Source organism: Ranitomeya variabilis, chromosome 7, assembly GCF_051348905.1.
Source record: "Ranitomeya variabilis isolate aRanVar5 chromosome 7, aRanVar5.hap1, whole genome shotgun sequence".
NCBI lineage: Eukaryota > Metazoa > Chordata > Amphibia > Anura > Dendrobatidae > Ranitomeya > Ranitomeya variabilis.
This window is the reverse complement of record NC_135238.1, coordinates 43,096,962-43,116,845: the sequence shown is the minus strand read 5'-3', so window position 1 is coordinate 43,116,845 and position 19,884 is coordinate 43,096,962. Positions and strand designations below refer to the sequence as shown.

The 19,884-nt window shown below is 43.5% G+C and overlaps 1 protein-coding gene across 1 annotated transcript in view; it reads left to right on the top strand.

The window, feature by feature from the left end:
- DNAH3 (dynein axonemal heavy chain 3) overlaps positions 1–19,884 on the top strand; it is a 373,447-nt gene that overhangs the window by 19,278 nt on the left and 334,285 nt on the right. Inside the window, exon 2 of the mRNA XM_077274961.1 lies at positions 17,144–17,245. Within this exon, the coding sequence (XP_077131076.1) occupies positions 17,144–17,245 (102 nt within the window). The remainder of the gene's footprint in view (positions 1–17,143; positions 17,246–19,884) is intronic.

Genomic DNA, 19,884 nt, shown 5'->3' with positions numbered 1-19,884 from the left:
CCATGGGGAAGAATTACAATGCAGCCAGAATTAGTACTGTGTATCAGATGTGTTGGGGTCTGACACCCGTCAGCCTTACCGATCACCTGTTATTAGCTCCAGCAGGTGGTTGGATGCAAATATCGAATTGATCTGCAGTACTCGGCACTTGCCGTTGAACATTGAATGATCTAAAATTGATAACTATCCCAAGGTCATCAATATAATGTGACCAGATAACCCCTTTAACTTTTTAAAGATGAATTATGTACATTTTCATCATAGTTGGCCAAGGAAAGTATTCAGTTGGCTCAGGAGCTGAGTGCGTCAACCAGGCATATGCGTGACATAGCCGTTATCTGCCTGTCAATAGACTCTTGCTCCAGTAGCTGCAGTTTAACCATCTAAATGTCACCGTCATCAACCTCTGATAGGGCATTTAGATGACATCACGCATCGGTTACCACTGGCTCTCTGCAACACGATTGCGGGGAACCGATTTGTTACCATGGCAGTCGGGGGACTGCTCATCACCCCTATAACTGCCATCTTAGTCCTCCTGTGGTTAGAAATCTGTGATATTGCAGAATATAGTATACTAGCTATTGGATCCGTTCTACACCCAGGTGATGAACATCTTTATTAGTACATTTCCGGTGCCATTTTTTTGAAGACACTATGTCTGTGAATTCGCATATACAGTGTCTTCAATAAAATGGCGCTGGAGATCGCGGTATGCGCACGCACTGACTCTGGCGCCATTTTATTGAAGTAATGTCCTCTAATACTGATCCTTTTGTCAGTCAGTTCCAGGGGCAAGTCTTACACCCGCCGCTCTCTATACACAGAGCAGTGGCTGAAACCGTTCCGGCACCATGAACGCTGCCGTAATAAAGTTAATTTCCTCCCGGCAGCGGAAGTCTGAGTGCTGGAGCAGGGCAGGTTCAGAACGCTATTAACCTGGAGATTAACCCCATATCCACAGGTTAATAGTAACAGGTTCCCTTTAACCTATCTCAAGTGGCACATTTACAGGCAAATCGGCATCAAATTTGGTGTGCATTTGGGACTTTGGATGTCCCTGAGGTTTCTTGTGAAATTGCTGCAGAGAGTTGACGCAGCATTTTGTCCAGTGTGAGCCCTAAGAGTAGCTGTAGTAAAGCATAGTGGCATGGAGCTTCTTATTAATTACGGCTCAAAAAAAGCACTTATCATTGTGGTTTGGTCCTGATGAAGAGGTTCAAAAAACCTTGAAACGCGTTGACAAAATAAATCGCATTCATGCTTCAGTTTTGTGTGTGATCGTATCTTTAAACCTTGGGCAGCGCGGACCCTGAAACACCATATTCCTCATTTATTGCAATGTATCTCCTTGGTGGTCCTACTGCAACTTTTACATGCTTCTACAGGAGTTGTGACTGTCACACCCCTAGCAGATGAGGGTACCTAGAATTTTTTTATACCACTTGATTAGCAGATAAGACCCTATTTGGGTTTTTGTCTTTCCAGTTTCAGCATTTCATTTAGTATGCTTAGTGCCCATATGAGATTTTTGCCGCTTGTTACTGTTGGACACCTCTATGGCGTCTTGTTAGCGAAGTAGCTCACTGTATTATTATGCTGTGGGTTTCTGTTCATATGAGGCAAGAGAAATGCCGGATTTCTGTCACATGAGAGCTGATAAGCTGCAGAAGACCTGCTAACTGTCAGACGACTGGACCTCAATACTATTAGCAGGAAAATACATGGTTATTGCTCAGTGCAGCTTTAGCTTAACTAACAGACACAGCAGGCGTTCTGTGACCATTTCCTAAAGTATCAATGCAACATTAATCCAGTGAAAAAACGGTTATCTTGTCCAACACTCACTCCAAATCTCCAAGTAAAAAAAGAGCTTATTGATCCATTAAAAAGATACAAAAAAAATAAAAAAAATACAACGCGTTTCAAACCTAGAAGTGTGTATGGTTCTAAGTCATGATATGACTAAGAACCGTACATATTTAGTGGTTCAAAATGTGTAGGATTTTTGGTGGCATGGCCTAGTTCTCCCTCAATCCCCACCCTTCCTGGTAAGTGCGGGTCACAGTGCTATCTACAGTATAATCAATTAGGTGTCAAGACCCCCCCGTGTATTCACCCACACATGTTATTATTATTATTTATTTATATAGCACCATTGATTCCATGGTGCTGTACATGAGAAGGGGTTACATACAAATTACAGATATCACTTACAGTTAGCAAACTAACAATTACAGACTGATACAGAGGGGCGAGGACCCTGCCCTTGCGGGCTTACATTCTACAGGATGGTGGGGAAGGAGACAATAGGTTGAGGGTTGTAGGAGCTCCGGTGTTGGTAAGGCGGTAGGTTCGGTAGTGGTGAGGAGGCAGAGGGGTCAGTGCAGGCTGTAGGCTTTCCTGAAGAGGTGGGTTTTCAGGTTCCGTCTGAAGGATCCGAATGTGGTTGATAGTCGGACGTGTTGGGGCAAAGAATTCCATAGGATGGGGGATATTCGGGAGAAGTCTTGGAGGCGGCCGGGTTATGAGCGAATAAGTGTGGAGGAGAGAAGGAGGTCTTGGGAGGACCGGAGATTACGTGAGGGAAGATATCGGGAGATTAGTTCAGAGATATATGGAGGAGACAGGTTATGGTTGGCTTTGTAGGTTAGTATTAGTAATTTGAACTTAACATGTCACATGGTCATCCAACCACACGGTGGAAGTATTTAAGTATTTGTTACAAATTGGCTCAAATCAAAAACCCTTTAAAGCATATATATATATATATATATATATATATATATATATATCATGACCAAAAGTGGTGGCACCCTTGAAATTGTTCCAGAAAATGAAGTGTTTTCCCAGAAAATTATTGCAATTACACTTTTTGTTATACACGTTTAATTCCTTTGTGTGCATTGGAACCACACAAAAAAAATCAAAGAAAAAAATTGGACATAATTTCACACAAAACTCCCAAAATGGGCTGGACAAAATTGTTGCCACTTTTCAAAAATTGTGGGTTAACAACTTTGTTTCAAGCACGTGAAACTCAACTGTGGCAAGAAATAGGTGTGGACAATATGAAAATCACACCTGAAACCGGATAAAAAGGGGAGAAGTTGACTCAATCTTTGCATTGTATGTTTGTGTGTGCCACACCAGCATGAAGAACAGAAAGAGGAGAAGAGAACAGAAAGAGGACTTGAGAACCAAAATTATTGAAAAATGTCAGCAGTCTCAAGGTTACAAGTCCTTTTACAAAGATCTGATGTTCCTTTGTCCACGGTGCACAATATAATCAAGAAGTTTACAACCCATGGCACTGTATAGTGCTATTGACAGCTCCCCTGCATGGTGTCCTCTTCTCCCTCCAAGCAGGAATGCCAGCTTACACACTGTCATGGTTCTCGGCATGGTTCCCCGGGTGTGTTTATGCTACTTCCTGTGTGTGCGCGCCGTAGTTCCCGGCGGTGCACTTAGTGTGCATGCTCCCCTGCTCTTAAAGAGGCAGTGCGCAAATATAGTAAATGCACTACGCTTATTGCAGCCAGAGCATAAACATTGTGCCCAGGTCCTGGATTGGCCAGTCTTGAATCCTAAGACCCGTGGTCCCGCTGTGGTCAGTCCTGTTCCCAAAGTCCCCTGGTTCCAGTGCAGCCAGGCCCTGAATATTGTCCCCCAGTCCATGTGTGGCCATTCCCTGATCCAGTATCCTAGACCGCTGTGTCTGAACACAGCCCTAATCAGTGTCAGCGAACCTGAACCCTGGGGTCAGTAGCTGCAGTAGCGGAATCTACCCAAGAGTGGTACCTGGTGGCTACCTGCAGCCCAGTCTGACTCCACAATCAGGAGGTCCAGCGAACACCAGGTAGTCACTTAGCTATGCCCCTTCCTAGGCAGGCCTGGTCCTGTGACACAGTGGGTCCACAAATTCATGTGTGCCACCGTTGGGCGTAACACAGTGTAGCTAATCTCCCTGGAAGTGGATGGGAGAGAAAAATTGATAAAAGGTTGCAATGCAGGATAGTCTGGATGTTGGATAAGTAGCCCCAATCAAGTTCCAAAGAAATTCAAGCTGTCCTACAGACTCAGGGTGCATCAGTGTCAGCTCAAACTATCTGTTGACATATGGATGAAATGAAACGCTATGGCAGGAGACCCAGAAGGATGCCCATGCTGACAAAGAGACATAAAAAAGCTAGACTACAGTTTGCCATAATGTACATTCGTAAGCCAAAATTATTCTGAGGAAGCGTCTTGTGGACAGATGAGACCAAGATAAGCTGTTTGGTGAAGCACATCATTCTATTGTTTACTGAAAACTGAACGAGGCCTACAAAAAAAAAAACACAGTGCCTACAGTCAAATATGGTGGAGCTTAAAATATGTTTTGGGGTTGCTTTGCTTCCTCTGGCACTGGATGCCTTGACTGTGAGAAAAGCATCATGAAATCTGAAGATTACAAAAGGATTTTGTAGTACACAGTGTCAGAATGCTGGGTTTGCGTCCTAGGTCATGGGTCTTACAGCAGGACAATGACCCCAAACATATTTCAAGAAGCACCCAGAAATGGATGGAAACAAAGCGCCCGAGAGTTCGGAAGTGGCCAGCAATGAGTCTGGATCTAAATCCCATTGAACACTTGTGGCGAGATCTTAACATTTCTGTTGGGAGAAGGCACCCTCAGATATGAGAGACCTGGAGCAGTTTGGTCTAAAATTCCAGTTGAGAGAGGTGTAGCAAGCTTGTTGATAGTTGTAGGAAGTGTTTCATTGCAGTAATTTATTAAAAAGGGTGTGCAACCAAACATTAAGCTGAGGCTACCCACAATTTTGTCCTGCTCATTTTGGGGGTTTTGTGTGAAATTATGTCCAATTTACTTTTTTATTTGTTTGTTTTTTTTGTTGCTCCAATACACACAAAGGAAATAAACATGTGTATAGCAAAGCAAGCATGTGTAATTGATGTAATAATCTGGGAGAAATACTTTCGGCAGTATTGAAGTTAGTATTGAATATGTCACCAATTTTCTAAATAAATGTATTATCTTATTCTGGGTTTACACTTTGTTTTTTCCCTACATTTAGTATACGTCTCCATGGGGATCCATTAGTTAGGATGAAATCCATTTAACCTGTAACGGGAATAGTGGTGGAACAGAAGAGAGCCTGGAGGGGCATGACTCTTCGCTAGAGCTTCCGATTGTGAAGTTAGACTTGGCTCTGGATGGGCACCAGGAAGAGACCTCGAACACACGGCAGCTGACCCCCAAAGAGGCAGGTAGTTGGTAGAGCCAGGAATGAGTGGATTTTTACAAGTACTGGCAGGCACGGCAAGAATACTGCAAGAAAAGGCAGGTGTAGGTACGGCTGGTATACAGACTGACAGGGCAGGTGCTGGCAGGTACCGCTGGTACACAGACTGGCATGACTAATTCAGGCACGACAGGTGCAGGCAGGTATGGCTGGTATACAGGCAAGCAGTTGCTGTAAGGCACAAGCAGGGATAGGCAGGAACGAGTAAGAAAAAGTGGGTACTGGCAGGTACTAATAAAAACTAGTGGATACTGGCAATTACTAACCGACAAGGCACCTGAGAACCAGCAAGCGTGCAGACTAACTCACCAAACACATTTCTCAGGCACCTCCCAACAGGTGGAGGTGCCTTAAATGTTAAGTGTCTCCCAGCCATTGGCTGAGGACACGTTTGGACGATGTGCACTGTGTCTTTACTAGATCAGGGGCACGCGATCCTAAGGGACCTGCCAGGCATGCGCAGACCCCTGGAAGCAGGAGGAGGAGGACACGGGGGATGAGGGCCTGGGCAGTGAGTGAATCAGCATCCCTGCCAGGGAGGAAAGGATGCAAGGACGCCAACACTACATGTCTTTGTCTGTTGTTACTACACCTCAAAAAAAGTAGAAAGGAATTGTATAGTAGACTATCATATTTCCAGAAATGGTAAATACACACATTCGTTTAATAGCTACCATATTAACCTATTGGTGATATGACATCTTTAATGGACACATCATAAGCATTTCAATAGTTTTTCATGATCTGTCCATTAAATCGCAGCAATTATAGCCCATGGGTGACTTATACTGGCATCATTTTAATGAATGTGTTACGAAAAACTTACAATGTATCCAATAAATGAATCCCATATCAGTCCATTGCTGATGATGATGATGAATGTCACCATTGGGCATCCATCACTGATTCCGGTAACATCGGATGAAGTCCCAGGTCATTTGTTAAACAGAGGCCAAATGTGCAACCTGAACATTTTCTTAGATAAGCCCCTATAATATACAGGAGATTGGGGTACAGCTCTCAGAATGCAAATCACAAGTTTAAGATATGTGTAGACACCGAGCCAGCAAGGAATTGAGATTTCAGCTCTGGACTGTTTATTACAGACTCAGAACAAGATAACTAAAATATAAAATGTTTTTTTTCAACTCAGCAATATTCTTTAATGAATTTGGATAAATTGAATAGTAAACTGAGGTTCAAAAAAATATTTTCAATTTTAATGTCTATGCATATTATTGGTGTTATACTTGCAATTATGTTACAGGCACTATGGCTATTATCTGTCAGGCACAGAACTTTCCATGTAATCAGAAATAAATATGTTCTTGTATCGTCTTGTCTTTTTTTTTATATATCAGACCATCAGACAATAAATCTTCTCTGCGGGTTTTCCATAATTGCAAATCGGCATCATCTCAGCAGAGTCACAAGCTCATAATTCCAGTATTGTGATTTGCATTAAGCGGCTGCTGAAAAGATGTAAAGTGATTTCTAAAGGAAAAACTCATTTCCTGACTTTTCTTTTATTAAAAAAATATATTTCAAGCAACTAAGGTTCTGCAGAGTTAAATGTAACAGCAAGAAAAAAAACAAAGAAAGGGATCTCATAGGTTTAATACATCCAGGGTATATCTTGGTAAATGGATTAAGGGCTCATGCACGCATCAATGATTTTCTTGTACCGGGAAATCGCATCGAGTTTCATGAGTAATTCGGATCAGAATTTCGTCCGAGTTTTTCAATCAGTGTCATAAGAATTTGGTCTGAGTTTCATTAGTTTTTCTCTAGTGATATAAATAAAAAATAAAAAAGTTTCTCCACCTTCTCCTATCATTCCGTTATGGTTTCCAAGTGATATCCAACTTTTTTCACGAACCTATAGACCTTCATTGCTATGTTTGATCCAACACTCAGATTAACATTGGACACGTCTCCACGATTTTTCAAGGACCACTCGGTGCACATAAAACCACGGACATATGAACAGCCCCATAGTCTATCCCAGGTATGAGTGCCATCTGTAAAAAAAAACCTAAATAGCACTTGTACGTCTAAAACTGACCATATATGTAGAGCTATGTAAACCCTCTTATTCTGGCGAGTGTCAGTATTTTCAAACACTTCTTACTCATCTGAACATTGGTCCCAACTCTTAGGCATGAGTGCTTCAATTTATATGAATCCTTCAGAGCCAAGATATGTACAAATCTAGATATACCTAAGTAATTTTCCATAAATAGAGGAACGAGGTAGAGGCGCCCATTATCCCTTCATTTTTTTTTTTCGCTCTGGCCAATGTTTATACACCAAGATCAATATAAAAGGTCTTGTTTAACCCTGTATAACTGAAATACAGGGTGGACCATTTATATGATACACCTGGGTGGGCCATTTATAAAGTTGCATTAAAAAATGGCCGACTTCAAAATGGCCGCCATGGTCACCACCCGTCTTGAAAAGTTTTCCCCCTCCCATATACTAATGTGCCACAAACAGGAAGTTGATATCACCAACCATTCCCATTTTATTTAGGTGTATCTATATACATGGCCCACCCAGGTCTATCCATATAAATGGCCCACCCTGTAGTATATCTATACATTGATGACACGTTGGTGTATCTGGTGGATCATGAGATTTCCCTGGCATTTCTCTTAGGCTTGGTAGAGAGGTTTGGGTCATTCTTGGGTAATTGGTCAATAAATATGTAAGATTTAATATACTAATAGAAAATGTGCATACATATATATTTAAAAAAGGATTGGGGAGGTAGATGGAAACAGTCACTGTAAAGGAGAAGGCGGGCCAATCTATTGAAAAGTTTAATTAAAGACACACTCCTCCTCCCATCAAAGTTTTTATCATCTTAATATATTGCAGTCATCATATTATATAGCCCTTACAATTGCTCATTTTGCCTTTCTACCCACTAAATTCTTCTATTTTCTCTACTCTGTGTAGAAACAGGAAGTCTCTTGTCCCTACATTTACCATCCCCCTCCTGACTCTGCTGCTCCCTCTTCCCCTGTCAGGAACTTTTGCAGTTAATTATGACTTGTGCAGAGAAAATTGACCTCCCGTTTTTACATAGAGCTAAGGATTCAGCTAGTCAGTTTTTAAACATGTGATGTCATAGACCTAATGGAAAACAGAAGAATTAACTGGGTAGAAAGGCAAAATGAGCAATTGTAAATACACAGTGCTCTATAGTATGATGATTGAAATATGTTAAGAGGATAAAATCTTTGATGGGAGGGCTTCTTTAATGTGCATAAGCATGATAATGGGGCAACGGGGATGGGGGATCGGAGTGGTAACTTGTAAGACTGACTGGTTTTTAAATCATGTACATTTATGTAACCTCACATATATTCCATGTGTTATTCTCACCTTTAATTTAGATGAACACTACGTCCAAATTGCTCTGTTCTATCTTCTTTATGTTACGTGATGCTGAAAAACGGGATCATACTTTATACATGACTGAAAGAATGTCAAACACAATGTTATTGAATTGCTACGTTGAGTTTTTTGCTTTATTGGAAATTAAAAACCTATTTCTAAAATAGAAAATGATCACCTCTTCATAGGATAGGGGAAAACTTTCTGATCACTAGGGGTCTGACAGCTGGAAGTCCTAGCGATCCCAAGAACTTGGGTCTGGTTTCCAAAATCCTAGGCTTTGTGAATGTTGGAGAGATTGACATGTAAAACCTTTTGCTCCATTCATTGTGTTTTGGATTGCCAGCTAAAGCTCAGTACAGCACTTGGCTATTTCGGCAGTCCTATAGACAATGAATAGAGGTTGAGCATGTGGACTTCTTCTCCATTCAAGAAGCAGAGCCCCATGCTATGGTAATCAGTGGCGGACCACCGGCCATCAGAAAGTTATCCACTATCCTATTCTGGGAATACCCATTTAAGACTTTTCATTAACACTGTGATTTGTAACCATGTGGTGGGACAAGTTGAGAACCTTGGCTTAGAATGTCTGGAATATTTTCTTGTATTTTTTCTTATTATTTTTTTATGACCAATGTTCTAACCAACAACAGAGAAGTCCATCAATAAACAATACAGCTTGTACATTATATAGGAGAAGAAGTCGACGACCTTTCCATCTATTGACATTTCTCATATATTCACTTCTAAACTTTTCAGCATACTATTTATTTCCCGTAAGCAAATAACATCAGTAAATGTATATTCATGTTCATAAGCCTTTGATGTGCCGATTGACATCAATCCTGGTGAATACATGAAAGGCATGCGCATCTAAGTAAGAGACTCAAGAATTGACTATTTGACGATACCTCGGGAATGTCAGGAGAAATAAATTGATATCTCCCTAAGGCATGACGGTGCTGCCGTGTACTTTTGTTACTCAGATTTCTTTCATATATGTAGTGCATAAAGTTTGTCTCATAATTCCTATGGCTCTATTATACAGTGCCTTTAAAAAGTATTAATTTCCACAATTTTTCACGTTACCCTCATAAATTTAAAGGGGTATTCCCAACTCCAATATCCTGTCCCAATATATAGTAGGTGTAATAATAATAATATTAGCAGTTAACTCCAATTAGAAATGTTGTAAAGTTTTTTCTGATTGGTTATGCCAATTACCCCATGTGCAGGGCATTGCAGTAGTTTTGGTATAAATGGTTACAGGAAGAAAATGATACAAGGTTTTCTAATCATTTATAACATATATATCTGAGATTTGTGGCATGCAAATATTCCATAAGGCCTCAGTCGCTGTAATTTTGGTCACCTTATTAAGTGGTGGGTACTAGGGTTCAGACCCACCGCGATCCTATGGATATGGGATAGCTACCAAATTTGGTGCAACTCCTTCCCCTTTCTTCATGAATATCAAATCCACATTTGATACAACCCCTGTAACTGCCTAGGTCCAACCTCAAAGAGCCAGAGCAGAGAACCACTACCGTGGCTCCTGCGCTGGTAGACTTGGCATATTATGTATTACTTCGTATAAATGGGGTTCAATTAATACTACACTTCCCCTACAATGGTAAGAGGGAATATGTTGTAGATCGTCACCCCCCCATTAGCCCTTTTCCTGACACTAACATTCTATTTACAGCTGCTGTTCTGTTTCAATATATACTCAGGTCAGTTAGTAGACATAGAACCTCTCCCTATGGCAGATTTGTGCCGTGTTAAACAGACTGCTGGTTTGGACGGCACTTTGACAGCCCCTGACAGAGCCTGGGCCGGCGGTGAGGCGGTGCAAGCAACTAGGTGGAAGTGCATCACAGGAAGGGGCGGATCGCAGTGATTTTGAGAATAAAATGAGAGCTAGAGGAGGGAGGATGTGTTGCATCTCCATCCAACACCATCCGCAAAGCCATGTGTCCTTGGAAGGCAAAGACCGCTCTGAATAACAGAGAATATCGTCCCATTCAATTTCCATGGTCAGGGGAGAAGTTTGCTGTGACTACGTCAAATGGAGGGAGATGAGCCGTAGTCCCCGGGAGTCGGTATCAGCGATGCAGCTAGAAGCCCCTCCAGCAAGCTAGCAGTGGTACCACGCATCGGTTGGAGATGGGCCATCTCCTTCAGTTGTCGGTCAGGCGCACACAACTCTGCAGTGTTAGAGCGACTACAACCAGGTTGGTAAGTCCTGAGCTCAGGCCTCCTGCAGGGATCACGGTGGGAGCGTGCACACACACACACACAGTTAGTTCGATGCCAAACTCAGACAGGCAGAAAATAGAATTATTCTTACCGTTAATTCGGTTTCTAGGAACCTTCCACGACGGCATATGGAGGTTGCCTCTTTGCCCTAATGGGGAACAGGAAATGGAGAGGTTAAAAGGCCCTCCCACCTCCCTCTCACCAGTGACTTATAACTGAAAACCATAGCACCGGTTTACCTTGAATCCCAGATTTAAATCCAGGAGTATAGGGAGGGAACTAGCGCCGTCGTGGAAGGTTCCTAGAAACCGAATTAACGGTAAGAATAATTCTATTTTCTAGTCACCTTCCACGACGGCATATGGAGGAATACCAACTGATTGGCGCTAGGGAGGGACAACGGCCTGGAGTACTTTCCGGCCGAAGGCTAAATCCTTGTTGGGCATTACATCCAATCTGTAATGCCTGGAGAAAGTATGCAATGAAGACCATGTGGCTGCCCTGCAGATTTGCTCTGCTGATGCACCTGCTCTTTCTGCCCAGGAGACTGAGGTTGATCTAGTCGAATGAGCCTTGATTCCCACTGGAGGAGTTTTGTCTTGAGCAAGGTATGCCTCTGCTATTGCTTTCTTTATCCAGTTGGCAATAGTACTTTTGGCTACCTTTTTTCCCTTATTTTGTCCTGATGGATGGATAAATAGATTGTGGTCAATTCTGTAAGAACTGGTTTGTTCTAAGTAAAACAATACAGTGCGCCTGACATCCAGCATATGGAATCTCTCTTCTTTGGAATTTGCAGGATTTTGGCAAAAAGAAGGTAGAATAATTTCCTGGGAGCGGTGGAAGTCCGATACGACCTTTGGAAGAAAGGAAGGGTCTAGGCGCAGTACTATAGAGTCATCTCGAATGGTTAGGTATGGTTCTCTTATTGAGAGAGCTTGTAATTCTCCCACTCTCCTTGCTGATGTAATAGCCACTAGAAAAATTGTTTTGTAGATTAGGTTTTTCTGGGAGCAGGAGGATAATGGTTCGAAGGGGGGACCTGTGAGCCCCTGTAATACTAGGTTGAGATCCCACAGTGGTACTGTTATTTGCTTCTTAGGGTTCATTCTAGAAGCCGATATCATGAATCTCTTGATCCAGCGATGATTTGCCAGATCTTGATCAAATATTGAACTGAGGGCGGACACCTGGACTTTTAAGGTGCTAGGCCTGAGGCCTATTTCTAAGCCCTTTTGCAAAAAGTCTAGAATTTTTGAAATATTCGGGTTGAAGGGATCCGGCACCTCAGGGAGACAAAAGGATGAGAATTTCTTCCAGATTTTATTATATATTGCAATGGTTACAGGTTTCCTAGATTTTTGAAGTGTGGAAACCACTGCTTCTGATAGTCCTCTGGCTCTTAATATTTGGGCTTCAGTAGCCATGCCGCCAGATTCCACTTGTGGGCATCTAGGAGATGGATTGGTCCTTGAGAAAGAAGGTCTTCTTCTATCGGAAAGTGGAGCGGCCCATCCACCTGAAGGTCCACTATCAGGTTGTACCAACTCCTCTTGGGCCACAGCGGAGCTACCAATATGGTAGGCGTTTGTTCTTCTCGCACTTTCTGTAAGACTTTCGCCAGTATTGGGATTGGTGGAAACGCATAAGCCAGCCGGAAATTCCACTTCTGGACCAGTGCATCCACTCCTTTGGAGCCGTCTCTGGGGTTCAGAGAGAAGAATGCTTCGACTTTCGCATTTCAGCTGGATGCAAAGAGGTCGATTTCTGGGAGACCCCATTTGTTCACCAGCATCTCGAAGCTTCGGTTGCTCAGGCACCATTCCCCCGGATGTATGTCTTGGCGACTTAGATAGTCTGCCTGAATGTTGGACGAGCCTTTCAGGTGAACCGCTGTCAGAGATAAGAGATGTCTTTCTGCCCAGGAGCATATCCGGGCAGATATATTCTTCAGGCAATTGTTTTTTGAACTGCCCTGATGTCTGATGTGGGCCACCGTGGTCACATTGTCCGAATATATCCGAACGTGATGTCCCTTGATCAGATGACCTCCTACTAGTAGGGCTTCTTCTACAGCCTTTAGCTCTCTGTAGTTGGAAGATTTCTTGCTTGTTGACTGGTCCCAGAGACCTTGGAAAGGGGTGTGATTTATCATGGCCCCCCAGCCTCTCTGGCTGGCGTCTGTTGTTACTGTGGTCAGTGGGACTTGCGTCCAGCTGACCCCTTTTTGTAAATTTTTTGGGGACATCCACCATGCCAGGGAGGCTTTGACACGGCCCGACGTGTACAGTCTTTTGTTCAAAGAACTGGGATGGCCATCCCAATTCTGCAGGATATGTGCCTGAAGAATTCTGGAATGGGCCTGGGCCCATGGTACCGATTGAATGCAGGCTGTCATCGAGCCTACAAGAGACATGCCTTCTCTGATTGTAGGGGATCTGGTGTCCCTGAACGTTTTGACCTTTGATAAAAGGGTTTGACGGTGTTCCACTGGGAGGAAGGACATTTGTCTTGCAGAGTCCAGGAGAACTCCCAGGAATTTCCTGCATTTGGAGGGTCGTAGGTGTGATTTTTCCAGATTCGGCACCCATCCAAGAGATGTCAGGATTTCGAGAGTCTTGGATACATGAGACTCCAGGGCCTGTTTGGAAGGAGCTATTAACAGAAGGTCGTCTAGGTACGGCACTATACAGACGCCTTGCTTCCGGATAAAGGAGACTACCTCCCCCATTATTTTGGAAAATACCCTTGGAGCCGAGGAAATTCCAAATGGGAGGACGTTGAATTGATAGTGCTCTATCAGACGCCCTTTCTGTACAGCAAATTTGAGATATTGGCGATGTCTTTGGTGAATGGGGATGTGAAAGTAGGCATCTTTCAGATCGAGAGTGGCCATGAAGGAGTGTGGACCTATCAAGGGGATGGCATTCTTCACTGATTCCATCTTGAATCTTCGGTACTTTATATGCCGATTGAGATTCTTTAGATTTATAATGACACGGGACTCGCCCGATGGCTTGGGAACCAGGAATAAGCGAGAGTAGTGGCCTCGATCCCTCTCCGATTCCGGTATCTGGGATATCGCACCTGACATCTTTAGGGCTCTGAGACCGGACGCCAATTTTGACTGATCTTTCAGGGAAGGTAGGGAGGTGACTTTTAGACCCCGTGGGGGGGAGGAAATGAATTCTATTAGGAGACCCTCTTTGATGACATTGAGGATCCAGGGGCAAGAGGTGATGTTTTGCCACTGGGAGTAAAAATTTGAAAGTCTCCCCCCCACTGGATCGAAGTCACCGTTTCTCCTGTTGAGACTGCTGCTGCTGTTGTTGAGGGATGAGGATGTTTCTCCCCCCTCCCTTCGGGTAACTCCACCTCCCGGACTTGCCTTTCCCTCTCTGAGAGGTTTGGGCCTGAAAGGGACGAAAAAACTTCTTTTTGGGGGTTTTTTGTTCTGGGAGGGCTTTCTTTTTATCGGTTGCTTTCTCCAAGATGTCATCAAGAGAAGGCCCGAAGACGTAGTTACCTTTAAATGGTATGGCGCATAACTTGGCTTTGGAGGTGATATCACCAGACCACATTTTTAACCACAGCGCCCTTCTGGCCGAGTTAGTCTGTACTAACGACCTTGCAGCAATTCTGATAGTTTCCATCGAAGAATCTGCTAGGAAACCCGTGGCTCTAAGGAGACTAGGAAGGGAGTCTAATAATTCAGCTCTTGAAGTGCCCTGGGATATGTGAGACTCCAGTTCACCTATCCAGCGGAATAGAGCTCTAGCCACGCATGTTGATGCGATATTAGCTTTGAGGGCTACCGAGGAGGTCTCCCATGATTTCTTTAATAGACTCTCTATCTTCCTGTCCATCGGATCCTTTAATTGTGACGAGTCTTCGAATGGAAGAGCCGTTCTTTTAGCCACTCTTGCCACCTGAGAGTCAACTTTAGGGACATCCCATTTGGTCATTTCGCCTTCTAAGGGGAATCTACGCTTCATCTCGGATGGAGTACTGAGGCGTTTTTCAGGTAATTCCCACTCTTGGTCAATCATATCAGAAATATTCTGGTGGATTGGAAACCCCACCCGTTTACCCTTAGTTATGCCACCAAACATCTGGTCCTGTATGGACTGGGGTTCTGGCTCCTCCTCCAGCCCCATAGTACTGCGTACTGCGGCTACTAAGTCCTCAATCCAGTCTGAAGAAAAGAGATATTTTCTGGCCTCAGATGTAATAGAGGATGCAGATTCCTCCTGACGACCTGAGGATGAGGCATAAGAGAGGTCTGACTCAGATTCAGAATCCTCTTCCTGGATCTTCCTTTTTTTGGCTGGAGAGGGTGGCGGAGGGGGTGGCGGAGGAGGTGGAGGGGTAAAGGCTGCTAGGGAGGATTGCACCTCTTGCTTGACCAGGGACCGGATTTCCTCTAGTAAAGAAGGTTGCTCTGCCCTGACAACTTTGTCAGTACAGGTCCTGCAGAGTTTTTTCTCCCATGAAGGTGGCAGCTTAATATTACAGATGGCACACTTCTTTTTAACAGTAGTTTTGGGGGTAGACCTTTCTCCCTGCAATGAGAGGGGAGAGAGAGAGTGACCAAGGATACCCCAAAGTTACTACCTAAGGACCCCTGTCCCTGCGGCACTTACTGTGGCAGGGGCAGCGCTGGGCTCTGCAAGCGCAGGGCAGGTACTGCTCTCCATGATAGGAACGGTCTTACCTGCGACGTTTTCTGGCAGGTTTTATACGCAGCGGTATGCACCTGCCCCCAGCGATGTGGATACACCTCTTCCCCTCCATGGTCCAGCGTGGAGGACGCCGTCCTGCACGAGACACCGCCGGCGGAAGTGCCTCCAGGGAGCGCAGAAAGGACCGGAAGTGACGCGCGCGATCACTTCCGGGTTGCCAGCAGCATGTTGGAGGGGAAGGAGACCGGAGAGCTCCAGGAGGACTCCGGTCAGGAAACACTAGCCTGCTTTGCCCTCACGGGGGCGCGGGAAGGCTAGGCACAGGTCCCGAGGACACCGCAGCGCGGCGCGACGGGAGCAGCATAGGCGGGGAGGTAAGATACGACCCCATGCTGCCCGGTTACACACAAGCCGACGCTTGTTAGATGCAGCAGTCACCGGCCACCACTGCATACGAAAGTAAACCTCTCCTGTCCCATGGGGAACAGGAAAGACACTGGTGAGAGGGAGGTGGGAGGGCCTTTTAACCTCTCCATTTCCTGTTCCCCATTAGGGCAAAGAGGCAACCTCCATATGCCGTCGTGGAAGGTGACTAGAGAAACAGGCACTTGATAGCATCAGTGTCAGTGCAGAACTAGATCGATAACTGGATTCTACCTAGGAGCATCCAACTCCACCATGCGTGCCTGCTCCGATTAAGGAGCGCTTCTTTACCCATGGAGTGGGGAGAAGTGGGTTTAGAGTTATTTGGTTTAAGTTTGTTAGCTCCTGTTCTGCACCACCAATAGGCCATCCCTGACATACATTTGATTATTCCAGAATCCTAGGCAAACATGCAGTGACCGTACTGGGCGGGTGCCCAATTAACGTAGGTAAATTATAGCATTGTAGTTATTACTTCCAAGACCACGGAGTTGTGGAGCACAGAGGTCCTGGTCAGTCTTGGCTGGGTGTGTGTGAGTTAACTTGGTTCACCATTTTTTGGGGTTGGAAAAGTATTCTATCCAAATTGGTCAGTAAAAGTTAATCCGGCAAGTTTGTTGTTGGCTGTTTTCCTCTTTCCCGGTTTCTCTGTATCCTGGAGAGCCCACCTCAGTACACGGTCTACACTGCCACAGAGCAGTCTGCAAAGTATTTAAATTTTTTTTCACTTTAGATTGTGATTTATTGTTAATAGTTACATTACAGCTGAAGCTATTTGGGACCATATAATAAAAGTATTGATTCCGTTATGTAACATTATATATTTTTTTCAGAGTCATTAACTTACAATGTAATTTTCTATAATCAAATCCTAAACATGTCCACAATATTGAAACCATATATTAAGATGTGGAGAAGTTTTGTTATGTGTTTTAGTTATTGCTTTCATTTTGTTTTTCAGGGTATAAAGTTTTACTATTCTTTTTAATAACTTGTTAACAAATTATTGTATTTTGTTTCATACGGTGACTTTGCCTTTCCCAGTAATAATTTTATTAACTTTTTTAGTTGAAGGTGGACTCTGAACGCTACATGAGTAATTCCAGTAATTTGCCAGGATTACCTCCTCTGCCCGCAGCACCTACAAGAGAACCTTCAGAGCTGTATCAGGTATGTCAGTAAGGTGAAAGCATTCAAAAAGCACCAAATATAGTCTATGGTTCAGCTGGGTGCCAGTAAGGAGTACCAAAAATCCTCTCCGCCTTTGTCTTGTTTTTCAATAAAAAGCTATAGCCAAAAGAAATATATATATTTTCCCAGGATTAAATAAAATGTCAGTTTGACTAAATGTGCACCTAGCTTTATTAATGTTGTAACTCAACCTTTATTGAATATTATACCCCCTTTCCCTAATATTTTTTGGTATTCAGCTGCGCTAGTGGAGGTGTGGAGGTCTCAGGGGCATTATGCTTTTTGGTGGGCCTATGGGGGCATCATAATAGGTAGGTGGGGGTGACTGGGGGATCATGCTGTGTATAAATGGATGTCATTATGGGGCATCGTTTTTGGGGCTATCATAAAGAGTAGGTGAGGGTATGTAGGGGGTGACTGGGGGCATCATTCTCTGCGCGGGATGGTGTTATTATTGGGGCATCATCCTATGTCGGAGGACTGTAGGGGTGTCATACTGTGTGTAGAGGGGTCATTGTGGAGGCATGATACTGTGTTGGGGGTCACTTTGGGGCCTTACAATTCGTGGGTGATCTGTGGGGGCATTATACTGTGAGGAGTCACTGTAGGGACATCATACCGTGTGGGGGGAACTGATGGGGTCATCATATTGTGAAGGCTCATTGTAGGGACATCATACCGTGTGGGGGGAACTGATGGGGACATCATATTTGTGAGTGCTCATTGTAGGGACATCATACCGTGTGGGGGGAACTCATGGGGACATTATATTGTGAGGGCTCATTGTAGGGACATCATACCGTGTGGGGGGAACTGATGGGGACATCATATTTGTGAGGGCTGATCGTAGGGACATCATACCGTGAGGGGGGAACAGATGGGGCATCATCTTGTATTGAGTAGCACTGTGGGGACATCATACTATTGTGAGAGCACTGTGGCTGCCTCATAATCTATTGGGCACAGTGGGGGCATCATACTTGCTGCGGGCACTGTGGGGTTATCATACTTTATGTGTGTATGGAGGCAAATTGTGTGGGGTAATTTACAGTGGCGGGTATCATACTCTGTGTGTGGGGGAGACATTTTGGGGTGAGGGGACAATGAAATGGGAATTGTTGTGGGTTAGAATCCTAAAGGAGTTCAGAAGGGGAATGAATTTTATGCACACACCACAATACATGTTCCTATTTTTAAAAGTCAGGCGCCTTCTCATTTTCCCCAAACCTTCTGAGTTTAAAACAATGACCCTGATTGCAGGAAGGAAGCAAACACTTCGCCGCTCTCCTGAAAATGAGTTAAAATACTGCACTAAAATATTCATCGAGTCTGAAGAGATAATTATTCAACTGGTGAAGCAAAGTGGAAAGCTATTGTTCACTAGCACAACAGCACTTAGGATAGCGGCTGATGGGTATCATTAATGCATTACAGGAGCTGCTGCCAGAAATGAGGACTTAATAGCCGCGGCATCATAGAACATAAGCTGTTCTCATAGGGATGGGTATCACCTACACACCTAGGAATGTGAGGACAGCTGGAGTTAGCACGCTCCGAGCAGAAAAACCTATTGGGAATGTGCAGATAAACGGATCGAAACGGTGAAAACAGACTGGCTAATCTATGCAAGAATTGTCTATATTTTTAAGACATCTGAGAATGTACAAAAGAAAAATTACAATTAACTTTTTAGTGTCAGAATTGTAAGAAATCTATGAAGAATTCTTCTTCTGCTGCTGCTCATAGTCGATAGTGAATGATTAAGATGTTTTGAATATTTTGTTTCCATTTTTTATCGTTTGCATATAATTAACTTATCTATCCATCCTGTGATTTCCATTACTCCACTATTTTGTCTTCTTGGTGTTGTGATTTAAATGTGTATAATTTGGTCAGAATCAATATGGGTGTAGTTATCAGCGCTTTTTCATTGCTTGGAAAAAACCCACATGAAATAATACATGAGTGAAATACATGGTTAAGAATTGACCTGATGCTTTTTTTAAAATATTAAAACATACAATTGCAAAAATGCAATCTTTATTGGACATATTCATAAATCTGACCTATTATTTCTGCTTTATATAAAAGAACCTCAATTTAGTAGGTGAGATAGTCAGAAGCTGCATGACATAGGTTACACCAAGACTGCTGTCTACATCACATAGGATACACCAAGACTGCTCTTTACATCGCATGGGATACACCGAGACTGCTGTATATATCGCATATGATACACCAAGACTGCTGTGTATATAGCATATGATACACCAAGACTGCTATAAACATCACATAGGATACACTGAGACTGTGCTGTATGCATCACATAGTATAAGGAAACATCCAGCTCAATGAGATAGTGAAAAAACGTGTCGTTCCTTTATTCACTTCAATATATGTGGAGGATAAAACATCAGCAACAACAGAAATAAAAACAGTATCAACGCGTTTCTGGTGACAGAGCACCCTTAGTCATGATAAGTCATATCATGACTAAGGGTGCTCGGTCACCAGAAACGCGTTGATACTGTTTTTATTTCTGTTGTTGCTGATGTTTTATCCTCCACATATATTGAAGTGAATAAAGGAACGACACGTTTTTTCACTATCTCGTTGAG